The sequence below is a fragment of the Mustela erminea genome, chromosome 21 (assembly GCF_009829155.1).
Source record: "Mustela erminea isolate mMusErm1 chromosome 21, mMusErm1.Pri, whole genome shotgun sequence".
Lineage (NCBI taxonomy): Eukaryota > Metazoa > Chordata > Mammalia > Carnivora > Mustelidae > Mustela > Mustela erminea.
The window spans coordinates 38,540,907-38,565,697 of NC_045634.1; the positions used below are offsets into that span (position 1 = coordinate 38,540,907).

General features: G+C 58.1%; 1 protein-coding gene across 1 annotated transcript in view; it reads right to left on the reverse strand.

Annotated features, from left to right (window-relative positions):
• Positions 1–237: 237 nt before the first annotated feature.
• Positions 238–24,791, reverse strand: part of MYOM2 (myomesin 2) — a 73,571-nt gene continuing 49,017 nt past the window's right edge. Inside the window, exons 26-37 of the mRNA XM_032329154.1 lie at positions 22,970–23,114; positions 22,800–22,859; positions 21,815–21,882; positions 18,844–18,957; positions 18,562–18,649; positions 18,016–18,054; positions 12,717–12,822; positions 5,074–5,237; positions 4,805–4,841; positions 3,244–3,266; positions 2,144–2,199; positions 238–957 (exon numbers count right to left, since the gene is read on the reverse strand). Of these exons, the coding sequence (XP_032185045.1) occupies positions 640–957; positions 2,144–2,199; positions 3,244–3,266; positions 4,805–4,841; positions 5,074–5,237; positions 12,717–12,822; positions 18,016–18,054; positions 18,562–18,649; positions 18,844–18,957; positions 21,815–21,882; positions 22,800–22,859; positions 22,970–23,114 (1,218 nt within the window). The 3' untranslated portion in view covers positions 238–639. The remainder of the gene's footprint in view (positions 958–2,143; positions 2,200–3,243; positions 3,267–4,804; positions 4,842–5,073; positions 5,238–12,716; positions 12,823–18,015; positions 18,055–18,561; positions 18,650–18,843; positions 18,958–21,814; positions 21,883–22,799; positions 22,860–22,969; positions 23,115–24,791) is intronic.

Consider the following 24,791-nt stretch of genomic DNA (forward strand, 5'->3'; position numbering starts at 1 on the left):
ACGAGAGACGCGCCTTTTCGGGAACAATGGTCGTGTGGGGCCACTGTCCCCGCCAGCTGTGGGGCCACCACGAAGTCCGGGCAGGTAGATGCCATGAGTGTGATCCGCGTCCCCCTCCCTGTCTCCAGATGGCATGCTTGCGGGCCCCTGGCTGTGCCACCAAATGGTAATCTGTAATTGAGCCCGGAGAGGGAGCGGATGGAGTCAGGTACAGCTTGATACAGGAGACCACACAAGTTGCCTTTTAAAGCTTTATTCATCTACGGCAAGAGAAAACAGTGCAACCAGGTAACACATGCATGCAAGGCTCTGCACCAGGATTTCGGAGCTGCTAGGTTGTCTGCCCCACAGATGGGAAGCAGCAGCATGCCGGGGGCTTGGCGTCCCAGCATCCGCAGAAACTGAGCGGGCTTTTTGCAACCCACTCTGTTGGCATCTGCAGACGTACGTTGTAGCCTGCAGCTAACAACCCGGGCTTTCGCCCCTGGGACATGAAAGAATGACAACTAAATGCTAAATTCAAAAGCATCGGTGCATGCTGGCCCGTAGCACACGCGCCCTCACTCACAGTCACCCGACTGAGCAAGCACACGGCACTCGCGGGGCCTTCGCCCCGCCCCGCCCCGGGCAGCCGCTGCGTCACGGGGCCAGCCCGGAGGCCGAGGCCGGGATGAGCTTCGGCTTGGCCTGCTGCGGCGGGGCGATGTCGGGGATCTTCTCGCCGTGCTTGTACACGCTGACGGTGACGTCAATCTTCTCACCCCCATACTTGTTCTTGACGTTGATGCTGTACTTGCCCGAGTCCTCCGAGGTCACGCCCTTGATGGTCATGCTGACGTACTTGGCCTGCTCCACCTTGACCGAGAAGTGCTCGCTGAGCTCGATGTCCGTGTCATTCTTGAACCACACCACTTCGGGGTCAGGGTTTCCGAACACCGTGCAGGTCAGGTTCAAGGTCTTCGGGGGGTGGGGGGGAGAGAAGGAGGCTTAGAAACACGGACATCAGGCTGCCTCTCCCACGGGAACGGGGCCGCGCCGTCTACCCACACTCCACGCGGCTCGGTCAGTCCGCACACTTCCTGCACGCCAGCGCCAAGCTGGACACGCGGGACCCAAAGACAGCGGGAAGCAAACAAGCTCGCAGCCTCACGGGCAGCTCATGAGAAAGAGCAATGATCATTTCTCCTATTTTTTCGTGTTTTAATCATGGTCTATGTCTTGAAAGGAAGGAGAGGAAATCACACTCTACGTTCTACAGCAGACATGCTTAGCCCGTTTCCCAATGTCCCCTCCCTTCCAGCTCGTGGACCCCGTCTGCCGGGTCCTCCGGCAAATCCAGAGAAGACAGTGTCTTATGAGGAGGCATCGGGTGCAGCCAAGGCACTGTGATGCTACGTGACCACACACTCAGCCCCGGGGACAGCGGCGCTGCTGCTCGCCCCTCGGACACATCCTTGTTGGGAGACCCACAATGATCCTGGCTCAGGGGCCCTCTAGGCTTGCCTTGGCTGCTAGAGAGAAGGCCTAGACATTTTAGTATTTTGGCCTGATAATACCCTCTCAGGTGTCTGCGTCCGCGGGCCATGGACCTAGAACAACTGGAGTCCTGAGAGGTACCAACTCGATGTCAGGAGCTCCATGGACCGGCCACAAACTAAACCTCCACTTAGTGCCTCCATCACAAATTCCAAAATGGCCTGGACTGCTGAACACGGGCGGTTTCCTTTCTCCCGTGATGTGCTTCTGTCCTCCTACAGGCGGTGGTCGGCCCAGTCCCTGTGTAGTGATGCCACGAAGGGCCCGGGACTGGGGGAAACATCCAGGATCGGGGTGATGCCGGGGCCTGGAACCCACTGTGGCCACACCTGCTCTGGGACCCCGAGTCATGCACCCTGTCCCTGTGCTCCTACAGCTGCTACTTGTGGGTTCAGAACGGTAAACCCCTCCATCCTTTGGTAACACAGGGTCACAGAAGCAGCCGAAGACCAGCATCACGGTGGGTGGGGAGCTCCCCGTCCTCTGGGGGCTGAGCAACGTGCAGTCCCTCCCCCAGGCTCCCCAGGCTCACTGCGACAAGGGGGACTGCCCTGCGCTGCTGACACCCCACGCCGCCCTAAGTCCGGGTCCTGCTGCGTGTCCTTACCTTGCCCTCCATTATGGTCACCACATCAGGTAAGCCTCCAATCACCTTGCCACGATCTGAAACATGAAGGCGACTCAGTTCAGACAACTGTCCAAGGGCCATCTCTCCCGAACAGCCCCGGGCTGAGCCGCACGTAGGTACAAGCCGACCCGGGGGGCTCCTGCACTGTGGACGTAAAGTCTCGGGTGTGCGGGGGACGGCGGTGAAGGCCCTCCAGGGAACGAGGGACGTGCAGGAGCTCGCCAAGGGCTCCCTGTGGGGAACCCACTCCAGCCAGACGCACCCTGGAGGGGAGAAGGGTCCTGTGCGTCCAGAGAGCCGGGCTTCCCGTTTTCTGTGTATTCTGACGCTCGGACATCCTAGGCTGAGGAGATGGCCCCTCCCAGGGTGCCCCGTCTCAGAGAGCGCCAAGGGCCCAGCCGGCATCAGGCCAACCACCCCGCCCGGAGCCAGGCGGCCTCCGCGGATGGTCCACCCACGGCAACGCTCCTGGGCCCCGCCTCCCCGACCTGGCCCGCACCTGGGAGCAGCAGCCTCTACCGTGATCACCCCAGGACCCGGGGACAGGCAACGAGGGACCACCCCTTCTAACCAAAGCCCAGTGAAATAACTCAAACGAGCCGGGCCTACACTGTCTGCCCCGCCTGCCTGTCCCGGGGAAATCCCAACAAACGCTGGGGTCTGGGCACGCCCCTCACTCCCGCCTCCCGACCGGGCCCTTCCCTGCGTGGCTCCGGGTGGCGGCCTCCGTCTGGAGGACCTGTGCGTGTGACGAACGGATTTCCTGAGCCTCCGCCCTCCGTGCTCTACCTATGGCCGCACCTGCCGCGTATCTCAGAGAACACGGAGCGAGCGGGGGCAGGGGAGAGAGGAGCCCCGGACGGAACCAGGAGCCGCAGCGGGGGCCGGGCCGGGCTGGGCGGAAGGGGGTGAGTTGGCAGAGCCGGGAGGTGGGTGTGGGGAGTCTGGGAGGTTCTCCATCCCCGCCGGCAGGTTTGCTACTTCACATTTAACACCCAACATCCAAACGCTCCAGTGTGGCCCCTTTGCCCCACCCCTGAATAACAGGCGGCGCTTGTTACAATGTGACAGGTACTTACTCTTCTCTGCGAAAGCCGCCGCCCTAAAAATCAAAGGGAGAGAATAAAAAGAAAATCGTGAGAAAACGCGACCTCGACAAGCATCGCATGATTCGGACCTTCGCTGGGCAGGAAAGCAAACGCGAGGAGGACACGTGTCCGCGTCCTCTTACAGGAGCACGTTCGCGGCCAGCACTGAGCAGCTGGCGCCGTGTCCGAGCACTTTTCCTGGCGTCTCCCCTTGTCGCCGCTGCGGGCGGTGGCGGGAGGCCCCGTCTTTTGGCAGGTGACGCCCATGGAATAGCTCAGGGCTCGGGCATGTAGTTTGGAGAGATTTTCTTTTCTCACCACATTCATCAGATGGCACTGGAGATTTTTAGATATTTCTGAAAACTCTGGCTCCTGGTTTACTTAGCTGCCTGTTCGTCCCTTCAACACTCATTTATTGAATGACCCAGTACGGCCACTGACCGTCCACTCTCCTTTCTGGATGCTCCAAAATTCAGATACGTGTTTAAAAAACCCAAGGGATTACTTAAAAATTCTCTCGGAACAGTGGGATATTATCTAGCACTAAAAATATACAAGGCTTCAAGCCACACAAAGGCAGGGAGGAACCCTAAATGCAGGTCAGTGCGTGAAAGACGCCAGTGTGAAGGTGTCGGCGCTGCAGGACCCCAGTCCAGGACGTGCTCAGAAAAGCCAAACCACGGAGACAGGACAAGGCCCAGGAGCAGTGGTTGACAGAAGACAGGGGGCGGGAGGTGTGGACAGGCAGCCGCAGGGCAGATATTGCCCGTGTGGACGGGCAGTGAGTACGCTCTGTGTGATCCTGCCTCTGGGGACACACGCTGTCACGCACTTGTCCCACTCCCCAGAATGGATCCCACCCAGAGGAGCCCCGACGTCCCCCGCAGGCTGTGGTGAGGACGTGTCCCTGCGGGTCCATCGCTGGTGACAAGTGCACCATCTGGGGGGTGCTGCGGGGGGCTAGAGGGGGGCGGGCAGGGGCCGGGCAGGGCTGCACAGGAACTCTCTGCACCTCCTTCTCAATCTTGCTGAGATAAAATCACTCAAAAAAATAAAGTCTCTAGAAAGAACATAAACATATAACTTTTAAAAAATTGCTCTGGGGGTGGCTCAGTGGGTTAAGCCTCTGCCTTCAGCTCCGGTCATGATCCCGGGGTCCTGGGATCGAGCCCCGCAACGGGCTGTCTGCTCAGCGAGGAGCCTGCTTCCCCACCCTCTCTCTCTGCCTGCCTCCCCGCATACTTGTGATCTCTGTCACAAGTAGTAATAAATAAATAAAATCTTTAATTTTTTTTTAAACTGCTCTGTAAGACGTGTTGTCATAATTCTAACTCCTTCAGAAATATGTCATGTTCATCATCAAAAGCAACCCTGGGTAATGACGACTCTAGAAAGTTAATTTATAAAAACATGCACAGGTTAGAAGGACGCCTGCCCTCTGTCATTTTTCTGTGGGTGCCAGGGCCCCCCATGTTTCCGTGCTCGGCCAAGTGGCCCCCGGGGGACAGACCACCATGCAGACGTGCAAATCGTGCGGACATGCAAATCTTACTTGAGCTGCTGGAATTCTGCAAAGGCCTCATCGAATGCTGTAAGGAAACGTTGCAAACAGTTTAATGGTTTCCCTGTGTTTGGCTTTTCTCTCACTCAGGTGCTTTACCAATGAATTGACTTAATGAGGACAAACAGCCAAAGGGATAAACTGATTATTCAGAAAAAAATTTCTCTGAGTGAAAAGCATAAAATCAGAGCATTTCCTCTTTCGGCATTGTAGTCGATCCCTGAACACAAAATCGGGAGAGGCCGCAGGACGGATCTTACCCTGCCCAGACAGGTCGAGGGAGCGCTGATGGTTATCTTTGCCGTCAAAAATCTCGAAGGTGTATTTCCCTTTGTCCTTCTCCGTCGGCTCACAGATCTGCAGCCAGGCCATCTCCTCGTTGCCGCCAATCCTCATATGCTCGCTCGACGCAATCTTGGCATCTCTTTAAAAACAAATGAAGAGTCAACAGAAACTCATCTCAACTTAGAAACTTATATGCAAGATGGCGATGGGGCTAGGGACCCTCGTTTGGTGGGGAGCCCTACTGGGCTGGCTAGTGCTTGTGTCACAGGAGAGTTTTCTGAATATTATAAAAGTATTAACTACATCAGTAGCTCTAAAATTCAACCTGATGCCAGTTTTTAAAGAAACGTTCTTATTTAATATATTCTTATTGGCCACAACATAATAGACTCAAAAATGCTCTTTATAGACCAACATGTTTTTTTCCTCAAAAGTTTTCTAATGACCATGTCAGCAACTGCACTTCTGGATAGAAACCCCAAAGAACTCAAAGCGGGGACACAAGTACCTGCACCACGTTCACCGTAGCACTGTTCACAAGACCCTAAAGATGACAACACCCCGATGTCCGTCACCAGGAGAATAAAGATGTCAGTGTCAGGTACAGAGACAACGCAACAGTGTTCGGCCCAAAACAGAGGGAATTCTTTTTTTTTTTTTTTTAAAGATTTTATTTGTTTATTTGACAGACAGAGATCACAAGCAGGCAGAGAGGCAGGCAGAGAGAGAGAGAGGGAAGCAGGCTCCCTGCTGAGCAGAGAGCCCGATGCGGGGCTCGATCCCAGGATCCTGGGATCATGACCCGAGCCGAAGGCAGCGGCTTTAACCCACTGAGACACCTGCCACAGTGTGGATGGCCTCCGAGGACATTATACTCTGCGGGCTGAGAGAAGTCACCCGCGAAACACACAGACTGCCATGATTCTACAGGGAGGCCCCTGGAGTACTCAAGTTCATGGAGACGGAGAGAGGGACGGTGCTGGCCGGGGGCTGGGGAGAGAGAAACGGGACGTCAGCCCACCCGGGGATGCCAGCTCTCAGACCGCCTCATTCCCGGGGATGCCAGCTCTCAGACCGCCTCATCCCCGGGGATGCCAGCTCTCAGACCGCCTCATTCCCGTGCACAAGCAGAAAATTCACCTGTGCACAGTGATTCTCAGTTCTGCAGACAGAAATACTCTTCCAAAGAAAACACACCATGCTGTGGGCTGCCCAATCAGCCGCAAGCCTGAAACGCTAGGACAGTGAGGAGCCCACGTGTGCAAACTCCCCCGCAGAAACTTTGGTCCGTAACATGCAACACGAACGTCACAGCGGGACAAAGAGGAGGCCTCCTCACGCCTCACACGCCCCGACGATCAGCACTGGGACAGACCACGTGGCAGACCATCCGGCGTGGACCGGTGGGAAGCTAAGCCGCGTGACAGTTCGCAGCCCAACCCACCACGGCTGAGTAAAGGACCGCTAACGCGCACGGACAGCCTCTGCCAAGCAGAGGAAGGAGACGCCTTCTCTCCAACGTGAACGCCCCAGGCCGTGCTGCGGTGCCCCCTCCCTCGGCTGCCACGGGTGCTAAGGCTCAGCCTGGAGGCCTCCAAGCTCTGCTGGGTCCACGCACGGCCGCGGGGCTCCAACACGGCCGTCTGCACTCAGCACGCGCGGAAGCTCCCCGATGAGGTGCGGATTTTAACGTGAGCCCCGCACATGAATGAGGCCTCTCTGCACCCATCCCAACGCACTAGTCCCCTGCTGGGAACGGCACCGCCCCCTCCCTGCCGGACGGGACAGGATACTGCTTAGGGATTTGCAGCATGTCCCCAGCTCAGCTGAGAAGGGGTGACCTCAGCAACACCGGGGATTTGCGCTCTGCCTCGAAGGCTGTGCCCGGGACAGCTGGGGGAGAGGAAGGGTTGCCTGCTCTGCAGCCCCGGGTGTGGCCGGCCCTGGGGGCTCCCCTGTGCCACGTTCTCCAAGGGTCTGGGGGCTGCAGAGGTGCTGGTCTCTACTTCCACAAATTCAAATACCTCGTCCTTAAAGAGAAAGACTGCTGTGCTCTGGGCACACAGGTCAGGATGGTCAGGCATCTGCGTCCATGAGTGTGCGAGAGACGGACGGACAGGGACAGATGGATGAGGCGGAGAGTCTGGAGCGGCTTCCGTGGGGCATGGCCAGAAGCCCACGAGCTGCCTGAGCCATGATGAAACGTGATTGGAATTTGCATGTTAGCAGCCACATTGGACCCAGCTTTCTTCAACACATGGAACTCACGTGGCCCCAGGGTCACTATACACATGCTCTGGGAAACAGTGACACTTTCAGCCCCAGAAGAGTTAAGGTTCTGTTGAAATACGTCCCATTCGGATGGTGATATGTTTGCAAAATCAGCAGCCCGCTTGGAGGAGACAACAGCACGGTGTCCTTGTGTCTCTGTTTTCTGTGCTCAGGGAAGAGCAAGCGTCCCAGAGCAGTTCAAGCAGGTACAGACGGCCTCCCAGCTTCCATGCGCTGAACACCACCGGCCAGGTCAGCAGCAGAGACAGATGGACACACTGCCCTCCACGGCGGTGCCTGCTCCCCAGCCACGGGGCCCTTTGCCATTCAAGTCTGATTTACAGAAAGCAACACTCCGCAGCCTTGAGAGTGTCTTTTGGTGAAGACCATCTGCATCCACGCGACGTCACTCAGCACTGAGAAAATGTAAAGCCCCTGCACTGGGGGGGGGGGGGGGGGCAAGTGCGTTCCCCCCAGGAATGCCCACCGCTCCCTGAGGCAGGGGTGCCACGGTTCTGCAGCAGTGACCCTGCTCCCCACCGGAGCTCCAGCTCAGAAAGAAGCTGCTGTCTTAGGACAGGGATGTACCTTCACCCCCAATCCCGGCTGAGCTGCCAGGACTGAGCTCGGAGCCAGCTCTCCCAGAGCCCCACACTCTGGGCTGTGAGCTAATTCTGTTCCCCAGGTAGCAGTGGAGCCCATGCCAGGAGATGGCCACACACTGCCTTACCACCCACCCCAGCTCAGCTCTTCCACAGGGACAAATCCCCACCGCCGGTCCCCTCCCCAGAGCCAACATAGCCCCCCAAGCCCATGCCCTCTCTGCTTGCTTCACACTGAATTCAGCAATGCTTAAGAAGACACTTCTCAAAAGATGACATCCAGATAGCCGACAGACACATGAAAAAGTGCTCCACGTCACTCAGCATCAGGGAGATACAAGTCAAAACCACAGTGAGATCCCACCTCGCACCAGTCAGAATGGCTAAAATTAACAAGTCAGGAAAGGACGGATGTTAGAGAGGATGCGGAGAAAGCGGAACCTCCTGCACTGTTGGTGGGAATGCAAGCTGGTTCAGCCACTCTGGAAAACAGCATGGAGGGTCCACAAGAGCTTCCTCTATTAAAAATAGAGCTGCCCTATGTCCCAGCAAATGCACAAGTAGGTATTTACCCCAAAGACACAGCTGCAGTGAAAAAAGGGGCACGTGTACCCCAATGTTCATAGCAGCAATGTCCACAACAGCCAAACTATGGAAAGAGCCCAGATGTCGGTCCACCGATGAATGGATAAGGAAATGTGGTCCATCTGCACAACGGAATACTACTCAGTCATCGAAAACATGAAATCTTGCCATTTGCAGCAATGTGGATGGAACTAGAGGGTGTTATGCTGAGCGAAATCAGTCAGTCAGAGAACGATGCACAGGAGACACGCGCAGAGTTTCGGTGTTGCCCCCAGACACTTACTAATTACAAAGCGAAAGCTGGTGACATTGCAGGGGACAGACCTGGGAAGCCACCTGTCAACCAGGTGAGCACCTGTGTCAGCTTCGCTTCCCCTACACGCCGGCCACAAAGGAACGCCTTCGATCTCATCATGGGAAACCACGAGGCAGACCCAAGTGGACGGCTGCTCTGCAAAGCACCGGACCAGAACGCTCCGGGGGCCACCCAGGTCCCAAATGCCAAGGAAGGACAGACTGAGGAGCTGCCCCAGGTTCCGGAACCCTGAAGAGCCAAGACGGTTAGTGCACAGTGGCGTCCTGGAAAACTGGCACAACCCGGGCCAGGTCTGCTACTCAGGGCGGAGGACCGTGTCGCCCTCCACCTCCCGGTTTTTCTCCCGCGAAGCCGGGCAACAGCCGCGCAGGAGCTCTGTACTACGTGTGCGACTGTCCTAGAGGCCTCAGAGTGGTTTGTATCTTACAGTGAAAGTATTTAAATTATGATATGCTAAAACAAGTCGTTGGAAGGGACACGAGCACAAAAGTCTAAAAACGAAGTCGAAGACAGGCCAGCCAAGGCTGCTCTCCCACAGACCGCAGCTGTCAACACGGGCGGGCTGTCCCAGGAGGAAAGTGACAGTTGGCTCCTCTCCCGCTGGTCCGATGGTCACGGGACCTCCATCTGGATTCTGCCTCCTGTGGGCAGGCAAACGCAGATATTGGCAATCACCCCCAAAAGTCAGGAGCTATTAGCCTCTGGCCAGGGGACGCAGCCCTGAGAGACAGGAGCCTCACAAACAACGCTGCCTGCGAAGGGCTGGAACCATCCGGCAAGTTTTACTCCCACCCCCGTGAGAGCCACAGACACGAACACGGGCCGCCCCGGGCTTCCAGGCAAGTGCACGGGTGGACGGGCCGGGGAGCATCTGTCTCGGGCAGGGAGCCCCGCCAAGGACACGACACCATAGCTGGAGAGCCGCTCCCCGGGGACCAAGGTGCCTGCCCCAGAGACGGCCCCTCCGGTCTTCCCGTTGGAGCCCGTCCTGCACACCTCGGGACAGGCCGAGGGACCGCACACGTCGGGGTGCACGGGAGCCTGTCTGCAGCCTGACGCACAGCCGGGGTCCCTGCCCCTCGCTGCGTCACTCGATCTCAAGCGCTCCTCCGTGCGTGGAATTTCCGCAGCGGAATTAGAATCCACGTTGTAAGACGTTGTGAGACTCGCGGCAGCTGGGGTCCGGGGTTGAGGTTTCCTGGGTGTGGGGACGTCGCTAGGCCTCCAGGGGTCCGCACCCGGGAGACCCGCACCACGGAGGGCGCATGAATTTCTCCTCTGAGCAGGAGGGCGCAGTCCTGTCCCGGAAGCGCGGTGTGGCTCGGCGTCACTGTCGGTCCGCAGAGGTCTGCAGGCCTCTCCTCGGAGGGCACCTTCAGCCCCGGGCGCCTTCCTCCGTGTTCTTACCGAGGAACGACCGTCCCTGCTCCCGCCCGCGCTTCTACAGGTCCTCAGCGGCCTCGGTCGGTCCCGGGCCGCCCCTGACACGAAGAAGCCGGCGTCCCCAGTCGAGCTGCCCCTGTGACGGCCCCGGGCCGCCCTGGGCTGTCCAGGGCAGTGCGTCTCCGAGGGAGTGGGTGTTCCTAGGCTCCTCCATTTTCCTGCTTCCTAATCCCTTATTGAATAGTCCAAGAGTGAAATACGACCCGGCGTGGTATCTCGGCGCCACAGACCGCAGCACCGGGTTCACCATCGCTCGGCAGTCGAGGAGGACCGAGGCCGAGGTCTGTCTTAGCCCTCGAGGTGCGCAAGGAAGACTCGGGGTCTGTGGAGGAGAGAAAACACACAGACGAGGCCCCTGGGGTCCACGGAGATCTCCGACGCCGCCCCCTTCTCTGCGGGCTCTCGCAAACTTTCCCATGACGCCTCCTCATCCAGGAGCCACACACCTGACCCGAGCCCTGACGTCTCCGTCTGTCCGTCCGTCTGCCCGTCTGTGTGAGCCCCCACAAGCCTGACAACCCCGCGCAGGGAGCTGGTGAGAGTCAGACCGGCTACTACCCGGGTCCGCGCTCTTACCCTGGCTGTGGGGCTTGGAGCAAACCCATCACATTCCTCGGCCGGAACCTCCGTGTCCACATCGACGACAGTGGGGAGTCACACCCAACCCGGGATGTGTGACGCCACGTATGCGACGTGCTTAACGCACAGCAGTTGTGATGGAGACACAGACCTCCTGCCAGTGCCGGTGCTGACACGCCTACCGACCCGTGTGTGTATGTGTGTGTGTGTGTGTGTGCGCGTCCACGCCGGGGCGAGCGTTCCTGTGGGTGTGGGTGTGAGTGCGAGTGTGCTCACACGGGCGTGAGCACTGTGTGTCTACGCAGGTGCACAGGCCCATCCAATCTGCCGCCCCAGTGCCTGCTGCGGCGTGTGCCGCTCTGGGAAAGCGTGGAGGACGGAGCAGCCCGTCGGGGACAGCCCAGGGTCAGGAGGGAACACAGGACACACGTCCCAAGCACGGAGGACCCGCTACAGGACAGCACACGCCGTCCGGGACGCAGCGGCACAGGAAGGAAGTCAGGAATGCGCCCGTCCGGGCAGCGCTGGGCTCAGCTGGAGACAGACGGACCCACACGTCTAAGAAAACACTCCTCCAGGGAAAGTTACAGCGCGAAACTACGCCGAGGCTCCCGTTATCGGGGCCTTTGCCACAGGACCCTGCCTCGGAGGCACAGACCCTCCCTCGGGATCCGCGATGACCCCGCCTCCGCCGGACGCCACGCTGGCAGAAACACAGCCCACTGGGGGCCAAACGGGCGAGAAAACCAAGAATATCCACTCCTTACGCCCTTCACACCGGACTCGCAAACAGAGGCACCTGGACAGACGACCCTTTCAGAAGGGAGATGGCCGCGGGCACAGCCTCCGCTCCGAAGTGTGCGAGAAGCAGCCCATCTAGAGGTAGGATGGGCTGTGGCGGACGGAACATCAGATAAAAGGAAAAAAGGAAGAAAGTGTGGTCCATTAGGACGGGTTTCATAAATGAAGGCGTATCACTGAGATTGCAATGATTCTAAATGTGAGATTCGATGAAACAGTTTCAAGCTGAAGAAAAGGGTAGATACAATGAACGTAAAACACGGGGCTCAGCTCGCCGAGGTGCCAGGAGCGTGGTGCCCCGACTTCACTGAGAACACGGGCCAGGAACGCTGCCTGTGTCCTTGGGTCGCAGCAGAGACGGAGCAGAGGCCGCGCCCTGCCCCCTCCGTCTTCAGGTCCCGGGGGAACCGACCTCGGTCCGGCCTGCTCGGTGGCCTGCAGTTCCGAGCAGTAGCTCTAGGGACACCCTTGGGGTGTAGGTTTGAAAGACCCAGACCCTGGGGCCGGGCACCGGGGCTCGCCCGTATTGTGACCACGACAAAAGTCTCCGGTGCTACGGGGGCAAACCCTACGCACCTGGAGAAGCTGCAGGCCGCCAGCGAGAAACCCAGAAGACCTGCCGTTCCGACGGGACCTCGTCGCTTCCTTTCTTCCTTGAACTCTGGACACTTTGGCCCTTCTCTTCTTAATCAAGCTAGTGAGGAGCTGGCAGACTGGACATGGGGACTGTGGTCTCCACATACTGGTTCTCCACGAGCTGCCTGCTCCACTGCAGATAACACGTGTGCCACCCCATTTGGTAAAACCCAGACGGTGCAGAAATGTGTCTCTGGTACCTTCAGGGATTTCTCTGTCTTTCCCCTCCTGGAGGTCCCCTCTATGGCCATGATGTCCCCTGCCCCAGACCAGGGTTGTCGAGAGGAGGGGCAGTGCCGTGACAGACAGCCAGGAGCGCAGTGTCCAGCTGTATGCGTTGGGCACTGCTCCACCTGTGGCCGCCGTCAATCCCACTCATACTTACTTGTGATACCAGTTCACTTTCATTTCTTCGGTAAAGTATTTCATGAAACACTGAAGTCTTATTCCTTCTTCGGTGCAGAGCACCTTCAGGGGAGAAGCAGACGCCCCTGCAGAAAACAAACAGACTCAGACCAAGAGAAGTGGCCCGTCAGCCGTCGGAACACAAAGGTGCAACGGCAGGGGACGCTGCTCTGTCCCGCGTAAACGCAGCCTCTGGTCTGTATGTTCCGGCCACACGTTCCTCTCACCCTCCCACACCATATCCGTTCACTCCCCGAGCGCCTGCCAAGGCCAGATGTGTCCGAAATCCTCTTTGCTGAATACTGTAAAGGACACGGAACGTTAGAGAAAGGCTCAACATCTGCCCCTTGGCCGCTGAGCTTCAGAAGAGGAAGGACATTTCTGGCAAACAGCTCAGGAACACGGTGAATTCCGCATTAACTGATCTGGAACTTAAGTGTTCGGACAGATGACTCCGCAGAAATGACCCAGGAAGGTGTCAAGGAGTCAAAAGGCTACGGTCCGTCCTCTGAGATGAGCAAAGACCAGGTAAGAGGGAAGAAGAGGCAGGAGAAGCCGCGGGCGGGGGGAAGCCTAGGAAATGAGTGAGGACGCCGCTCGTGTGTCTGGGGTGGGAGCTTAGCCGGCGGCGCTGGGGCAGGGGGTGGGGAGCTGGGAGCAGGGATTGTACCAGACACGCGACCTCAGAGACTTTTACAAGGACCCATGGTGCTCAGGCACCCAGAAGATACTATTTACGGAATCAGCAAAATAAAAGAAACCGATACAGTTAAAACAACCGACGGGGGTGTGTCGGAGAAGAGGCTTTCGCAGCGCAGCACGTGCTAAGGCGATAAGCCACCAGGACGTCTGCTCCGAGCCCTGCAGACACCCACAGACCCCACACGACTCTCATACTCCGGGGAGCTCGCCCGAAGGGAAAATCCCGGATACTGAAAACAGCCTCTCTGTCCGCGGACGAGCACCGCACGGCAGCTCGCAACGGTGAGCGGCGGCCGCCGTCCCAGGAAGGAGGACTTTGGACCACAGCCCGGCCGCTCCGCGAGACAGCACGTGACTGTGGGCGATCGTCGGCAGAAAACGTGGATAATTGTCATAAACTGGCAAAAAAAAAAAAAAAAAAAAGAAACAAATTCTATTTATGACTTTGTGTAAAGAAATAGAAACCAAAATTAAAACGGCCGTGACGGTGGTGGTCCCCGACTTCCACTTCCTGTCACATGAGCCCCCGTAAGGGAGGATCCGCCAACAGACACTCGGGGGGAACCGCTGTCCCGACGGAGTGACTGGAAGAAGTCGCCGAGGCAGGGTCTGTGCACCCGCTCAGGGTCGCCTCTGGGACCTCGGCTCCTGCTGAAACTCACCGCTCCCCGGAGGCGTGAAGCACGTAGAGGGGCTGAACCGATGACCGAGTGCAGCATGAGGCCCTGACTTGGAGCCCGGGTGAATGGAGGGTTGGGGGTGACCCACGGGGAGGTCACGGGACACCGCACAGGGCACAGAGACACCCCAGCCCCTCCGCCTCCCCCGCACCCATGCGCCCCTGCTCCCTGTACCTTCCGAGAGCCTGAGCTACAGCAGCTCGGTGGGGCGGGGAGGCAGGAGCTGCCCTGGGGGAGCCGGTGCAGCTGGGCGGGCGCGCGTCTGCCGCCCTGCCCGCCCCGGGACGCCTGCTCCGGTCCCCTTGCACACGACCCCTTCAGCGGCAGCGACCAACAGGGCACTCGTGTCCGCGGGCACAACGGGGCACCGCCGAGCTCCGAGCCAGAGACCGTGCGCCCTCCGACACCTCCCCGCCCCCCCTCCCAGCCCAACTCCCACCGTCCGCCTGCTCCCGTGAGCCCGGCTGGTCCCGAGCCACATGTCGGAGAGTCGGACAGCTTCTGCCTTTCTGTGCCAGGCCCCCTCCCAGCACAGTGCCCTCCAGGCTCACCCACGTTGTCCCAAATGACGGATTCCTTTCTTCCGGGGCTGAATAATATCCCAGAAAATCTTCGTTAACCCACATCGTGCTTAAGGCCCTCACGTTAATTCAAGGCTACGACAAAGCCCCCACATTCTCACTGAGGCGCGCACCCTCACGAGCGCACGCGGCGTGGGGGCCGTGCTGGGAGCAGGAGCTTCCCCCGGGGCCTCCCCCGACCCCGAAGCCTCATGTCCCAGATGTGTCAGAGCTCCCGGGCCTCCGGCAGGACAGCCTTCAGCTCAAGGAAGGACAATTCTCCTGGAAGGGCCAAGGGTCGCAGGGGTGCACGGAGGAGGGGTGTGGGGGGCAGAAGCGCGGTGGAAAGACAGAAGGAGGAAGGAGGAAGGGCTGACAGAGGCGGAGGGGCAGGCGCTCCTGGGCCCCGGCCGCAGCCCAGCGAGGGAGCTTCTGCAGGGAGCAGCCGCGCTCAAGCCCTCTCCTTCCCCGTCCGTCCGTTTCTTGTTTGTTGCTCCTCCTGGACAGAGACGGCGGTGATGGAAAGCAACAGGCGAGAAGAGGAATTTGCAAACTGGGGACACAAGGTGGCCGGCACGCTCTGCACTTGCTGGAAGTTGGGGACATAAGTGAGGCCGCGGGGCAAGGACAGGGAGCGCCGTGTCCTCCCCTCTGCTCCTCCCGCATTGAAGACGGGAGGGGAGGGGCGGGCTGACCCCTCAGCTTCCCTCCTGCTCAGGCCCCGCCTCCCAGACCCTCGACCACACACCCTTGAACACGAAACAGCACAAGCGGCGTCGTCTTAGGAAAGGCCAACTCGCCTGAAGTTCAGGGTCACGTTCCAGACTATCAGAGTCAGAACCAGGAAATGATCAGACACCCCGAAGGTTTTCTGGTCAAGCAGAGAGAAAACAAACGTGCCACCCGTGAAACACAGACCGACAGGAAGAGCCACGCTAGAAAATCTCCCAACTCGAAGCACGGACGGCCGCGGGCAGACGCCCCGAGGACGGATAATCGAGCCCTGGGAACGGCTGGGGGACACTCCGCAGAGCCAGACGGGCTTGATTCCAGCCGGCCGGTCCGGCGGGCGCTGCCCCTGCCAGCGCAGCGGGAAAGGACCTGGACACCGTTCCCAGGGCTGGATTACAAGAGCCTCGTCTCCGAGAATGATGCAGCCGGGGGCTAACAGTAACGCCGACGCTCTAGCTCCTATTTTGCCAGATGCATCACGGTGAAGCCTTGATTCCAAAGCCGTAAGGAGCATTCTTACTCCGCGACACAAAACCGAGCCAGCAGGGTATTTAGTTTATGAGACATGCCACACCGCAAGCGAAGTCTGCCACTGAGATTTCCGTCGCACCAACAGGTGTTCTCTGATTACACATTCAGGAGTCCCATCAATCTCGAAAATCAGGGTATATACTTTGGGCCCCTTTAGACAACAATACACGTGAGATATTCTTGTAGAAGGGCATGACTGCTCCTGTCCCAGACGTGTGGACGACGCCTCAGAGACGCATGTCCCCTAGCAGAGCGCGGGACTCCTGTCTGGGAACGCGGGCGGGTTTGCTTCTTGCACACAGCCCAGTCGTCATGAGCGAAATGACCTAGAGCAAACCACAGCTCCTCAGGGACGTGAGGTCTCACCTGCAGCCCCGGGCACTCCTGGGACCCCGCAGGACTCAGCAGGTGCCCTGGGGGCATTCTGTGGCACAGTTAATGGAGGTCCCTAAAACCCAGCTGAGGAGTTTGACTTTTGAAGTCTGCGTGTGAGTGTGAGTCTGTGCGCGAGAGTGTGAGCGTGTCTGTGTGTGCGTGAGTGTGCGTCTGCACGCGTGTGGGTGAGTCTGTGCACGTGAGTGTGCGTCTGCATGCGTGTGAACGAGTGTGCACACGGCTCTACGGACACTCTCAGAAGCAGCTGGGGGAGGCAGGGGCACTGTTTGCCCCGAGGATGAGGGAAGCAGGTGCCTCCCCAGGCCCCAGAGCAAAGGCTGGCACTTCCTGAAATAGCACCGGCGCCGCACAGGGGGGCGGCGGTCTGGGACGAGCGCACAGGCGCGGCGGGAACCATGTCTGTTGCTCCAAGACCAAAGCGAGCCCAGCACCCAGGACGGCCAAGACGCCGTGGGGTGGCCCCGCAAAGTCCGTACGGCCTACCAGGGGGTTGTTGTGAGGATGGCAGGGCAGGAGCTGGGCTGGGGAGGGCAGGGCCTGCCGACTCCGGAGCAGGGGCAGGGGCTGCGGGAAGCCCGGCGTGCTGCCAACACACACGCATCGGCGTCGGACGGCGCTCGCTGCTGCCCCTTGCATGTGGGGACTGTCATGGCGGGGACCTGGCCTCTTTGGAGGACCGAGGCTTCATGTGTGCGGTGGGCAGCCCTGCGTCCGTTCTCGGCACACGGTCCTCCCTGCGCCGGAGCAGGGAGAGAGCAGGAGGACCTCCACTTTGCACGCACGCACACACGCGCTCACTGCTCCAGGACGGCCGTCAGCCCCGCCGCCGTGCGCGCTACACGATACAGTAACCGCAGCTCCAGGGAGCTCGGGATGCCAGCCCCCCAGACGGCTGCACGGGCCTGCAGCTGGGGGCTCCGCAGCCCCGGGGACAGCCCAGTCCCTTAATCAGCGTCAACGCAAAACACATTTAAGACACAGTCATGTTTACCTGACCGAGCCAAAGTAGAACCGAGTACAATCTACCTTGCAGGGCTACCCTGAGGGAGCAATGACAAATAAACACGAGAAGGTTTGCAGAACGTCGGAGAGCCCGCGTGAGCCACAGGTAAGCTTGGCAAGGGACGTGGGTCACGGCTGGTTAGAGCCCAGACTCTGGGGGCAGAGGGCCCGCCACTGGGCCCCTTTCCTGCCCCCGTCACTGGCTCTGAGGATCTAAGTTATGGCATCTCTAAAAAGCCCCATAGTAACATGTCCTTCTTAGCAGAAAGCCCGACCCACGTAGGAGCTGTGGTTCCAGAATTCCTCACCCATCTCCTCGTCCTCACGGGTTCCGTGGAGGGGAAAGTGGAGAGGAGGGATTGATTCGCTGGAGAAAGGCTTCCGTGTACACGACGCGAAGCCGGAGGCTTCACATCCATTAGAGCTGTTCAACGCCGGTAATACAGACGCTGAGAGCAGCTGCGCACAAGGCAATCATCTAATTGCTAATCAGGAGGCCCAAACTGCGTGGGTTTTTTTTTACTAAAATACGGATCCTAAATATCGTGCTTCAAACCCCTTCAGATGGCGAAAGGGAGCAGCGGGAGGGCTGCCCCGGGGGCCCCTCGGCAGGGCTCTGTGCCGCCCCAGGAAACGGGACTGCGGCCCCACACAGACCCTGGGAACGCTTACTTACCACACACTCTGCTCATGGCCAACACCATGTCCTCATACACTGAAAGGAGGAAGGGAAATCCCGTTACAAACTATAATTTTATCACAAGGCAGCAGTTTCATGTTTAATTAAATTGATACAGGAAGTCCTGATGTTCATTTGAAAAATGAAACATTAAAATGGCAACATTTATCCATAAAAGGCTCCTGGGGGTCATAAATCCCTCTAACCTGCTCCCTTTTTACGTGAGGAATGAGAAAACCTGACTCCACATAAATCCAACTATACATTTAAGTGACTCACTCCCCCCCTCCTGTTTCGATCATTCTAACTCCATTACTAATGGGAGAAAACTTGGCTTATGATGATGGACTAAAATGACATTTCCTATAAACGCAAAGTAGCAGCACGCATTTTTCCAAAGCGCTGACGCGGGTGTGAATGCAGGTAGAGATGGGTCTTCTACAGCGCAGCGTCAGGGAACGCACGGAGGCGTCTTCCGAGCGCGCCGCCTCCGGTCGGCAGGACAGATTTCTCTGGGGGAGGACGAGGACGGCTTTATTCTACCTTTGCCGGCTATCTCAAGCACAGAGACGTCTTGGCCTCTCTCGTCTTTCAGGGTCGCCTTATATTCACCCAGGTCCTTCTTTGACAGCTGCAGATGAAACACATCCCGGACGCACGTATGATCAATGCCAAGACAGGAAGCGTCATCAATGCAGGATAGTCACTCCTCTCGCAAACCACAGAAAATTCAGGATTGAAAGGGGGAGCTAATGTAGGATTTCCAAGTTATCTGAAAGCCCTGCCTCTGTTCAGCCACCCTCCTGCTCCAGGAACAGCGGGTACCTTGGGTATGAGGAGCTGGCAGACCCCCTTCTCCAGATCCGGCAGCGCTTCGGTTTCATACAGGGCATCATCCTTCAGCCACTTGAAAACTGTCTCTTTCTTGGTGTTTGCAACCTACGAGGCAGAAATCTTTTGTTTAGGATGTGAATTACTCTGGCTTTTAAGAAAAAACTCTCTGGGGGCACCTGGGTGGCTCAGTGGGTGAACCCTCTGCCTTCGGCTCAGGTCGTGATCCTAGGGTCCTGGGATCGAGTCGTGCATCGGGCTCTCTGCTCAGCTGGAAACCTGTTTCTTCCTCCCCACCGCACCCCGGCCCTGACTTCTCTCGCTCACTCTCTCTCAGTCTCTCTTTTTCAAATAAATAAAAGCTTAAGAAACAAAGTATGTGGATTTTAAATCACAGAGTTTAAAAAAATTACCATCAATTTTCATTACAGCCTCAGCCAGAGTCTTGGGGAAGAGCTGTCAGTCCTAATAATGGTAAATACGTTTCTAAATTCCAGCTTCTGTTGAAATCATTACGCCCCCACCATTGCATACAGAAGGACACATCGTCCTAGCCCGTGAAATTACGTAGCATGAGGAGCTCTTGGTTTATATGAAATGTCAGTAGTAAAAACAAGTTGGAAGCAGTGTGTTTTAGATTTATAAACAGTGGGAAGTATTCTTAGAGGGCCATCAAACCGTTCAGTGGCTTTTTGGCAACGTGACATTTCAGGTGTGTCTGCAGAGAAGGGATGAAACCATCACAGCAAATACGCCCCACGAGAATGGAAACTTTCCTTCTACTAAAACTCCTCACAATTCAGTCTGTGACACGAGCTTACGTTTGACACGAAGCTTCGCGGAACTCCAAAGATGAGGAAGCATTTTGGTTCGCACACTCTGTTGTGTTCACCCGTGGATGAGAACCAAGCCTGGTTCCTACAAACGGACTGAACTGGCCACGGCGGACCATTGAGACCAGTGATTCTGCGTCTACACCCCACGCGGACTCAGCAAAAGTGATGTGAGTGACACAAACAAACAAACTAGAAGCATTCAGACGGCGCCACCGGTTCTGACCGCACACTAGTCAGCGCCGCCCAGAGCGCCCGTCGGCCGCGAGCCCGTGTCACCCGGGACAAATCCAGAGACAATCCCCAGGACAGCAGAGATCCGGGATGTGCTGCCGCTCCCACCTGCACCCCAGGACCCGGCAGCATGCCCCGTGGGTCTACGGATGTTTGCTGAGTCCACACACCAGAGGCAGGAGGCCCGTTCTCCAGTCGGGACCACGAGAGGACACTCGACGGCAGAAGGACGGCCGCACATGGTCCGGCAGACGACCTCCTTCCCGGCACTTCAAGATCTTGGTGCCCGGACTCCAGGGCCACCCCAACCCTTACCCCCTTCATTTTGATTCCGTGCTGCTCCCCCTCACTCTAGTTTTCCCAGATATTTTCAACTGTTGGCTCCTGCGTCCTAAATACGAGCCTGTCTAGCGAGCTCTGATGTCTGTTCTCTGAAACAGACCCCGCCGGCCGCCTGGTCCTAGAGCTGGGGGTTCTCATGCCCCGGAAGGACCCACTATCTTCCCTCTGTGTTCTCTGTGATTTCTTCCTCCTTCTCCTTAAGCACAGGCACCGAAAGTGTCCATAATACCTAGATAAGAGAGTGACAAGACCCCCGAGATATCACGTGGCACAGGCCTGACTCAGTCTCCGAGACGGAGCACCCCAGTCCCCACATCTGCCACACGAGAACTTCCTAGGGGATTTTCTTGTGTCTGACTGAAATTTATTTTATGGTAAACTCTTCTTTTAAAAGATAGTTTTATAAATAAATAAGCAAATATAAAAGATAGTTTTCTGTGAAGTTCTATTATGAAGGTACATACTCTTGCCTAAATTTTCTCCCCGTGTTTCGTTATGCAAGTACATTCAAAAAACCATCTGACGTATTACTAAGGGGAAGACCACGTAGGATGCTTTGCAGCATCACAGGAGCTGGGACACGACTGCACCAGTTAAGTGTGTCAAACTGCAAAACGCTCCAGTGTCCGTTTCTGTGTTCGGTCCCTCCAGTATCCGCGTTTAAAAACTTCTGCTTCGCTGTGGTCGGGGAACCTGACATACCGTCGTGTGTCTACAGAGCGGGGAGGGCACTAGAATGATCTCCGAGAGCGCCGGGAGGGAGAAGTCGCACGAGCCCCACCGCCGTGTAAGCACACGCTTGCTGCCTCCATCCGGCCCCGCACACCAGGCCCACACTCTGGTCCTGACCGGACGCTCGCCCTCCTCAGGCGAATGCTGCCCCGCGCCCTATCTCTCTCTCCTTGGCCTGCACCTTACTTTTGTCCCGAGCTACTGGGATATAATTGACATTTAACATTGCTCAAGTGTAAGGGATGCCTCCCAGCCCTGGGACATGGCCAGCACAGCTGGGTTAGTTAACACATCCGTCCCCTCGTGCAATTACTCTCTTTCTGGGCCAAAACCAGGCATTACTGGTCCCCGGTCCCTGCTGTAGGGCTGTTCCCACAGCTCCTGCTCCTGGAGGTCTGTTCCCGCACATACAGGTTTGTAGCCTCCGCAGGAGCTTACTTCAGTGCTCGATTCGTAGGACAAAATCTAAGTTCCTTATTTCCAAAACATTCCTTCTTTCCTTAAAGACACCATGTGAGCAGCATGGAAATTACCAGATGCCTTTCATCGTAGTGAACTTCCCAAACGGCCCCTCGCTGAAACTCTTAAACAGTTTACACCGCCCCTGACTGTCCCCCGCACGTCGCCGCGGCACTGTCGCTCCGGGAGGCGCGGACACCGGTGTCTACGTGGAGAACGTGGTGAGACTCGAAGTCACGCGGCGCCCAGCACACTGCGCGGGTTCGCATCCCATGACCGGCGGACGCTTCCCGCGAGGCCCGTCACTGCCCCGCCACAGCCCCGCGGGGAGAGCCGACCGCCCCTCGCTGGAGCCCAGGCCTCACCTTACAAAGAAGCCGGACTTCACACTCGTCGGTAACATCCCAGTGCAGGTACTCCGCGAAGTGAGGGCCTGAGGGGGAAACGGGGAGAGATGGTTCTTTGAAGGGAAAGAAAAGGAAAGCGCGCACCCGCGTCTGTGCGTGTGTTTCCTGCATCTCTGAGAGCACTTTCGGCAGAGCAGCTGCGCTAGGGACAGGACGGGACGGGGCCGCGTCCGCACGCGCCTGTCGTTCCCGCGGTAAGTACCGAGCTCCGGCCCGCAGGAAGCTACAGCGCAGACGGCGGCCGTCCCCGGGCGCGCCGGGTCCCAGGCCCCGACACCGGCTCGGGCGGAGCGTGCTGGCGGCGCCGCGGGGTCCGCACACTCGTGACAGGTCCTGGGAGGCCTGAAGCCCCTGCTCGGACTCCGGACGGTGCCCCAGTTGCAGAGGTGACCCTGGAAAGCCACGTCACTGTGGGATGGCCAGACCCCAGGAGATCGAGTGTGCGTGTGGACGAGGGCGACGGCGAGGAGAGGAGCCGACCGAGCCGGGGGCGGGGGGGGCGGGAGTGAAATGCACGTCCCCGGGAAGGCGGACGCAGCGAGCCCGCAGTCGTGGCCGTCGGTCCCGTGCTGCTCGCCCCAGTCCCTCGCACCAAGAGGAAATGGTCTGCGGCCACCTCCGTCTCAGCGGCCAACAGAGAGGACTCGGTGAGCCGGTCGGCCCCTCGGCCACCCTGACCATGCCCTTGACTCAGGAACAGGAAATACAAACACTAATCTGCAGGTTCTGGGGCTTTCAAAGGTAGAAGCAAGACAAAACCTCAGATGAAAATAAATGTAAAGTGCAAAGAACAGAAAACACCCAAGTTTCCACGGATGGGAAACGCCTGACTTCGTGATCGTCTGTAACAGCGTTTGCAGCCACTTGGCATCGCGCCGAATCTGCCGTAAACGCACTTGGAAACGCCCAGTCTGCTGGGCTCCTGGGGCGAGCCCAGACCTACCTTGCTTCCTGAGGAACTCCTTCCTTTGAAATTCAGCCTCGTCTAGGACAGCCTTGAACGCTGAAGTCGATATTGAAAGGAAAAGAAATGAGAAATGTTTGAGTCCGTGTGGTCTGAGCAGCTTGTGGACTTCCTCTCCCAGGCGCACAGACGCACGCGGGCGGGCGTACCGTCTCCGATGAGAACCAGAGAAGACTGGTTCTTGGCTTTTCCGTCATGAATCTGCACGGTGTAGGTGCCTTCATTCTCAATCGTGAATCGGTCCATGACCATCTCGATAATGCCAGTAGCTTTGTCGCACTTCATTCTGTGTTTCTGGAAGCAATGGTGGAGGCAGGGAATTAATGCCCAGGAGACTCCTTCCCCGGCTTTGTCTCTGACTTTGACCGTCGCATCTACCACTACGCCCAAGGGACTGTGACACACACAAAAACGCAAAATGAGATTGTACCGTGGAAACGCTGGGTGACCCATGCATGAACCAAGGGACACGCGTGCCCACCCGGTGAGGCAGCCCGAAGGCTGTGCAGGAGTTGCCTCCTCCGGGAAGGCTCCAGAAGGGACGGCACACACCCGAGACCGGCAACCGGCACGAGGCAACTCAGGACATGACCAAAAGGCGCTGTGCCGTCAGGGCCCCCCTCACGGACCGTGAGACGGAGCTGGCCAGCAGCACCCCACCGTCAAGCACCATGCTGGCTGTGCTCTGAGGACTCAGAACCGTGGCTTCAAGGCCACCACGTGGACCAGCGCCACGGAAGCCGGCTGTCAGGTGCACAGAGACTTTCTGGAAGAGCATGTGTGTCCAGGCAAGTCTGGTGCCTCGTGCTCCCCTCACTCCTGAGGCCCAGCTTGACGCAGCGTCTTTGCTCCCCTGCTCTGTTCCCTCCGGACTGGAGCAGGGAGCACCCACTGGGAACGGCCCCGGGAGTCGGCAGGGGGCCCTTCCCGTCGCATCCCTGCTCACGCGTCGCCTTCCAGGGCAGACCACCGCCCCGTCCAAGTGTCCGCCCACCGCCTGCCACACATCCTGCCGGACGGCGAGCCTCCAGAACCCGGACCGTCCTCACCCTTCCCACCCAGCGCCTGTGTGCCCGGAACGCAGTGAGGACCACAGAGATGTGTGTGGGATTCTCACTGACGAGTTCATCTCGCCATGCTGGGCACCCCACTGGCTGTGGTCCCTACAACCGCACTGTAACTAATTCCCTACCAACAGCCTCTGGTTGGGGACACGTCCCCGCACCACCGAGCCCATCCAAAGCTCAGCTTTCTCTCACACTCCGCTCTCTTGATTGTGACGGGCTCACAGACACCAAATTGTTCCCTGGTGGCGAATGGACAATGTCTTCTTCCAGCCTTGGGCCAGACGGTATCTGAAACGGAGTCAGGATCACGGGGGGCAGAAGAATCACATCCAAAGACTGAGTCATCTCAAAGGCAGGGAGTGTGCAGGCCGTGGCCCTGGGGCTCAGGGTTCTTCTCTCTGGTGATGGCTCACAATGTCCCCGGTAACCCGCAGGACGCTCCCTGCAGACTCTCCGTCTCCCTGTGAGCCCTGCAGGGGGTCCGGCAGGGTCTTCCCAAACTGAACCCTGGTCTCAGCCCGGCAGGGGGAGGCCCAGGGACCTCGATGTGCAGAACAAACACCAGTGATCTGTGATCAGTGGCGAGGAAAGCAGGGCCACCCAGGGAAGCTCCATTGCCCTCAGGCGCCACACTCTGCCTAGAATGCTCCCGCTCCTAAGAACGCAGAATGTCTCCCTGCAGGTGATTTTACAGAAAATCTGTCAACAGAGGGAGGGAACAGCGCTGCTCTCTGCCACACGCTGTGCTATTTCCACGGTGACCTTCTGTCTCTGAGCCCACATCCAAGTTCAGCTTTCCAAGTGCTGCTGGCACAAGCGTTCAGATACAAGCAGAAGAGCCACGTGGCCCCGTCCGTGTGTGAGTTCACATCCCCGAGCACCGGGCGCTGTTTCCAATCTCTTC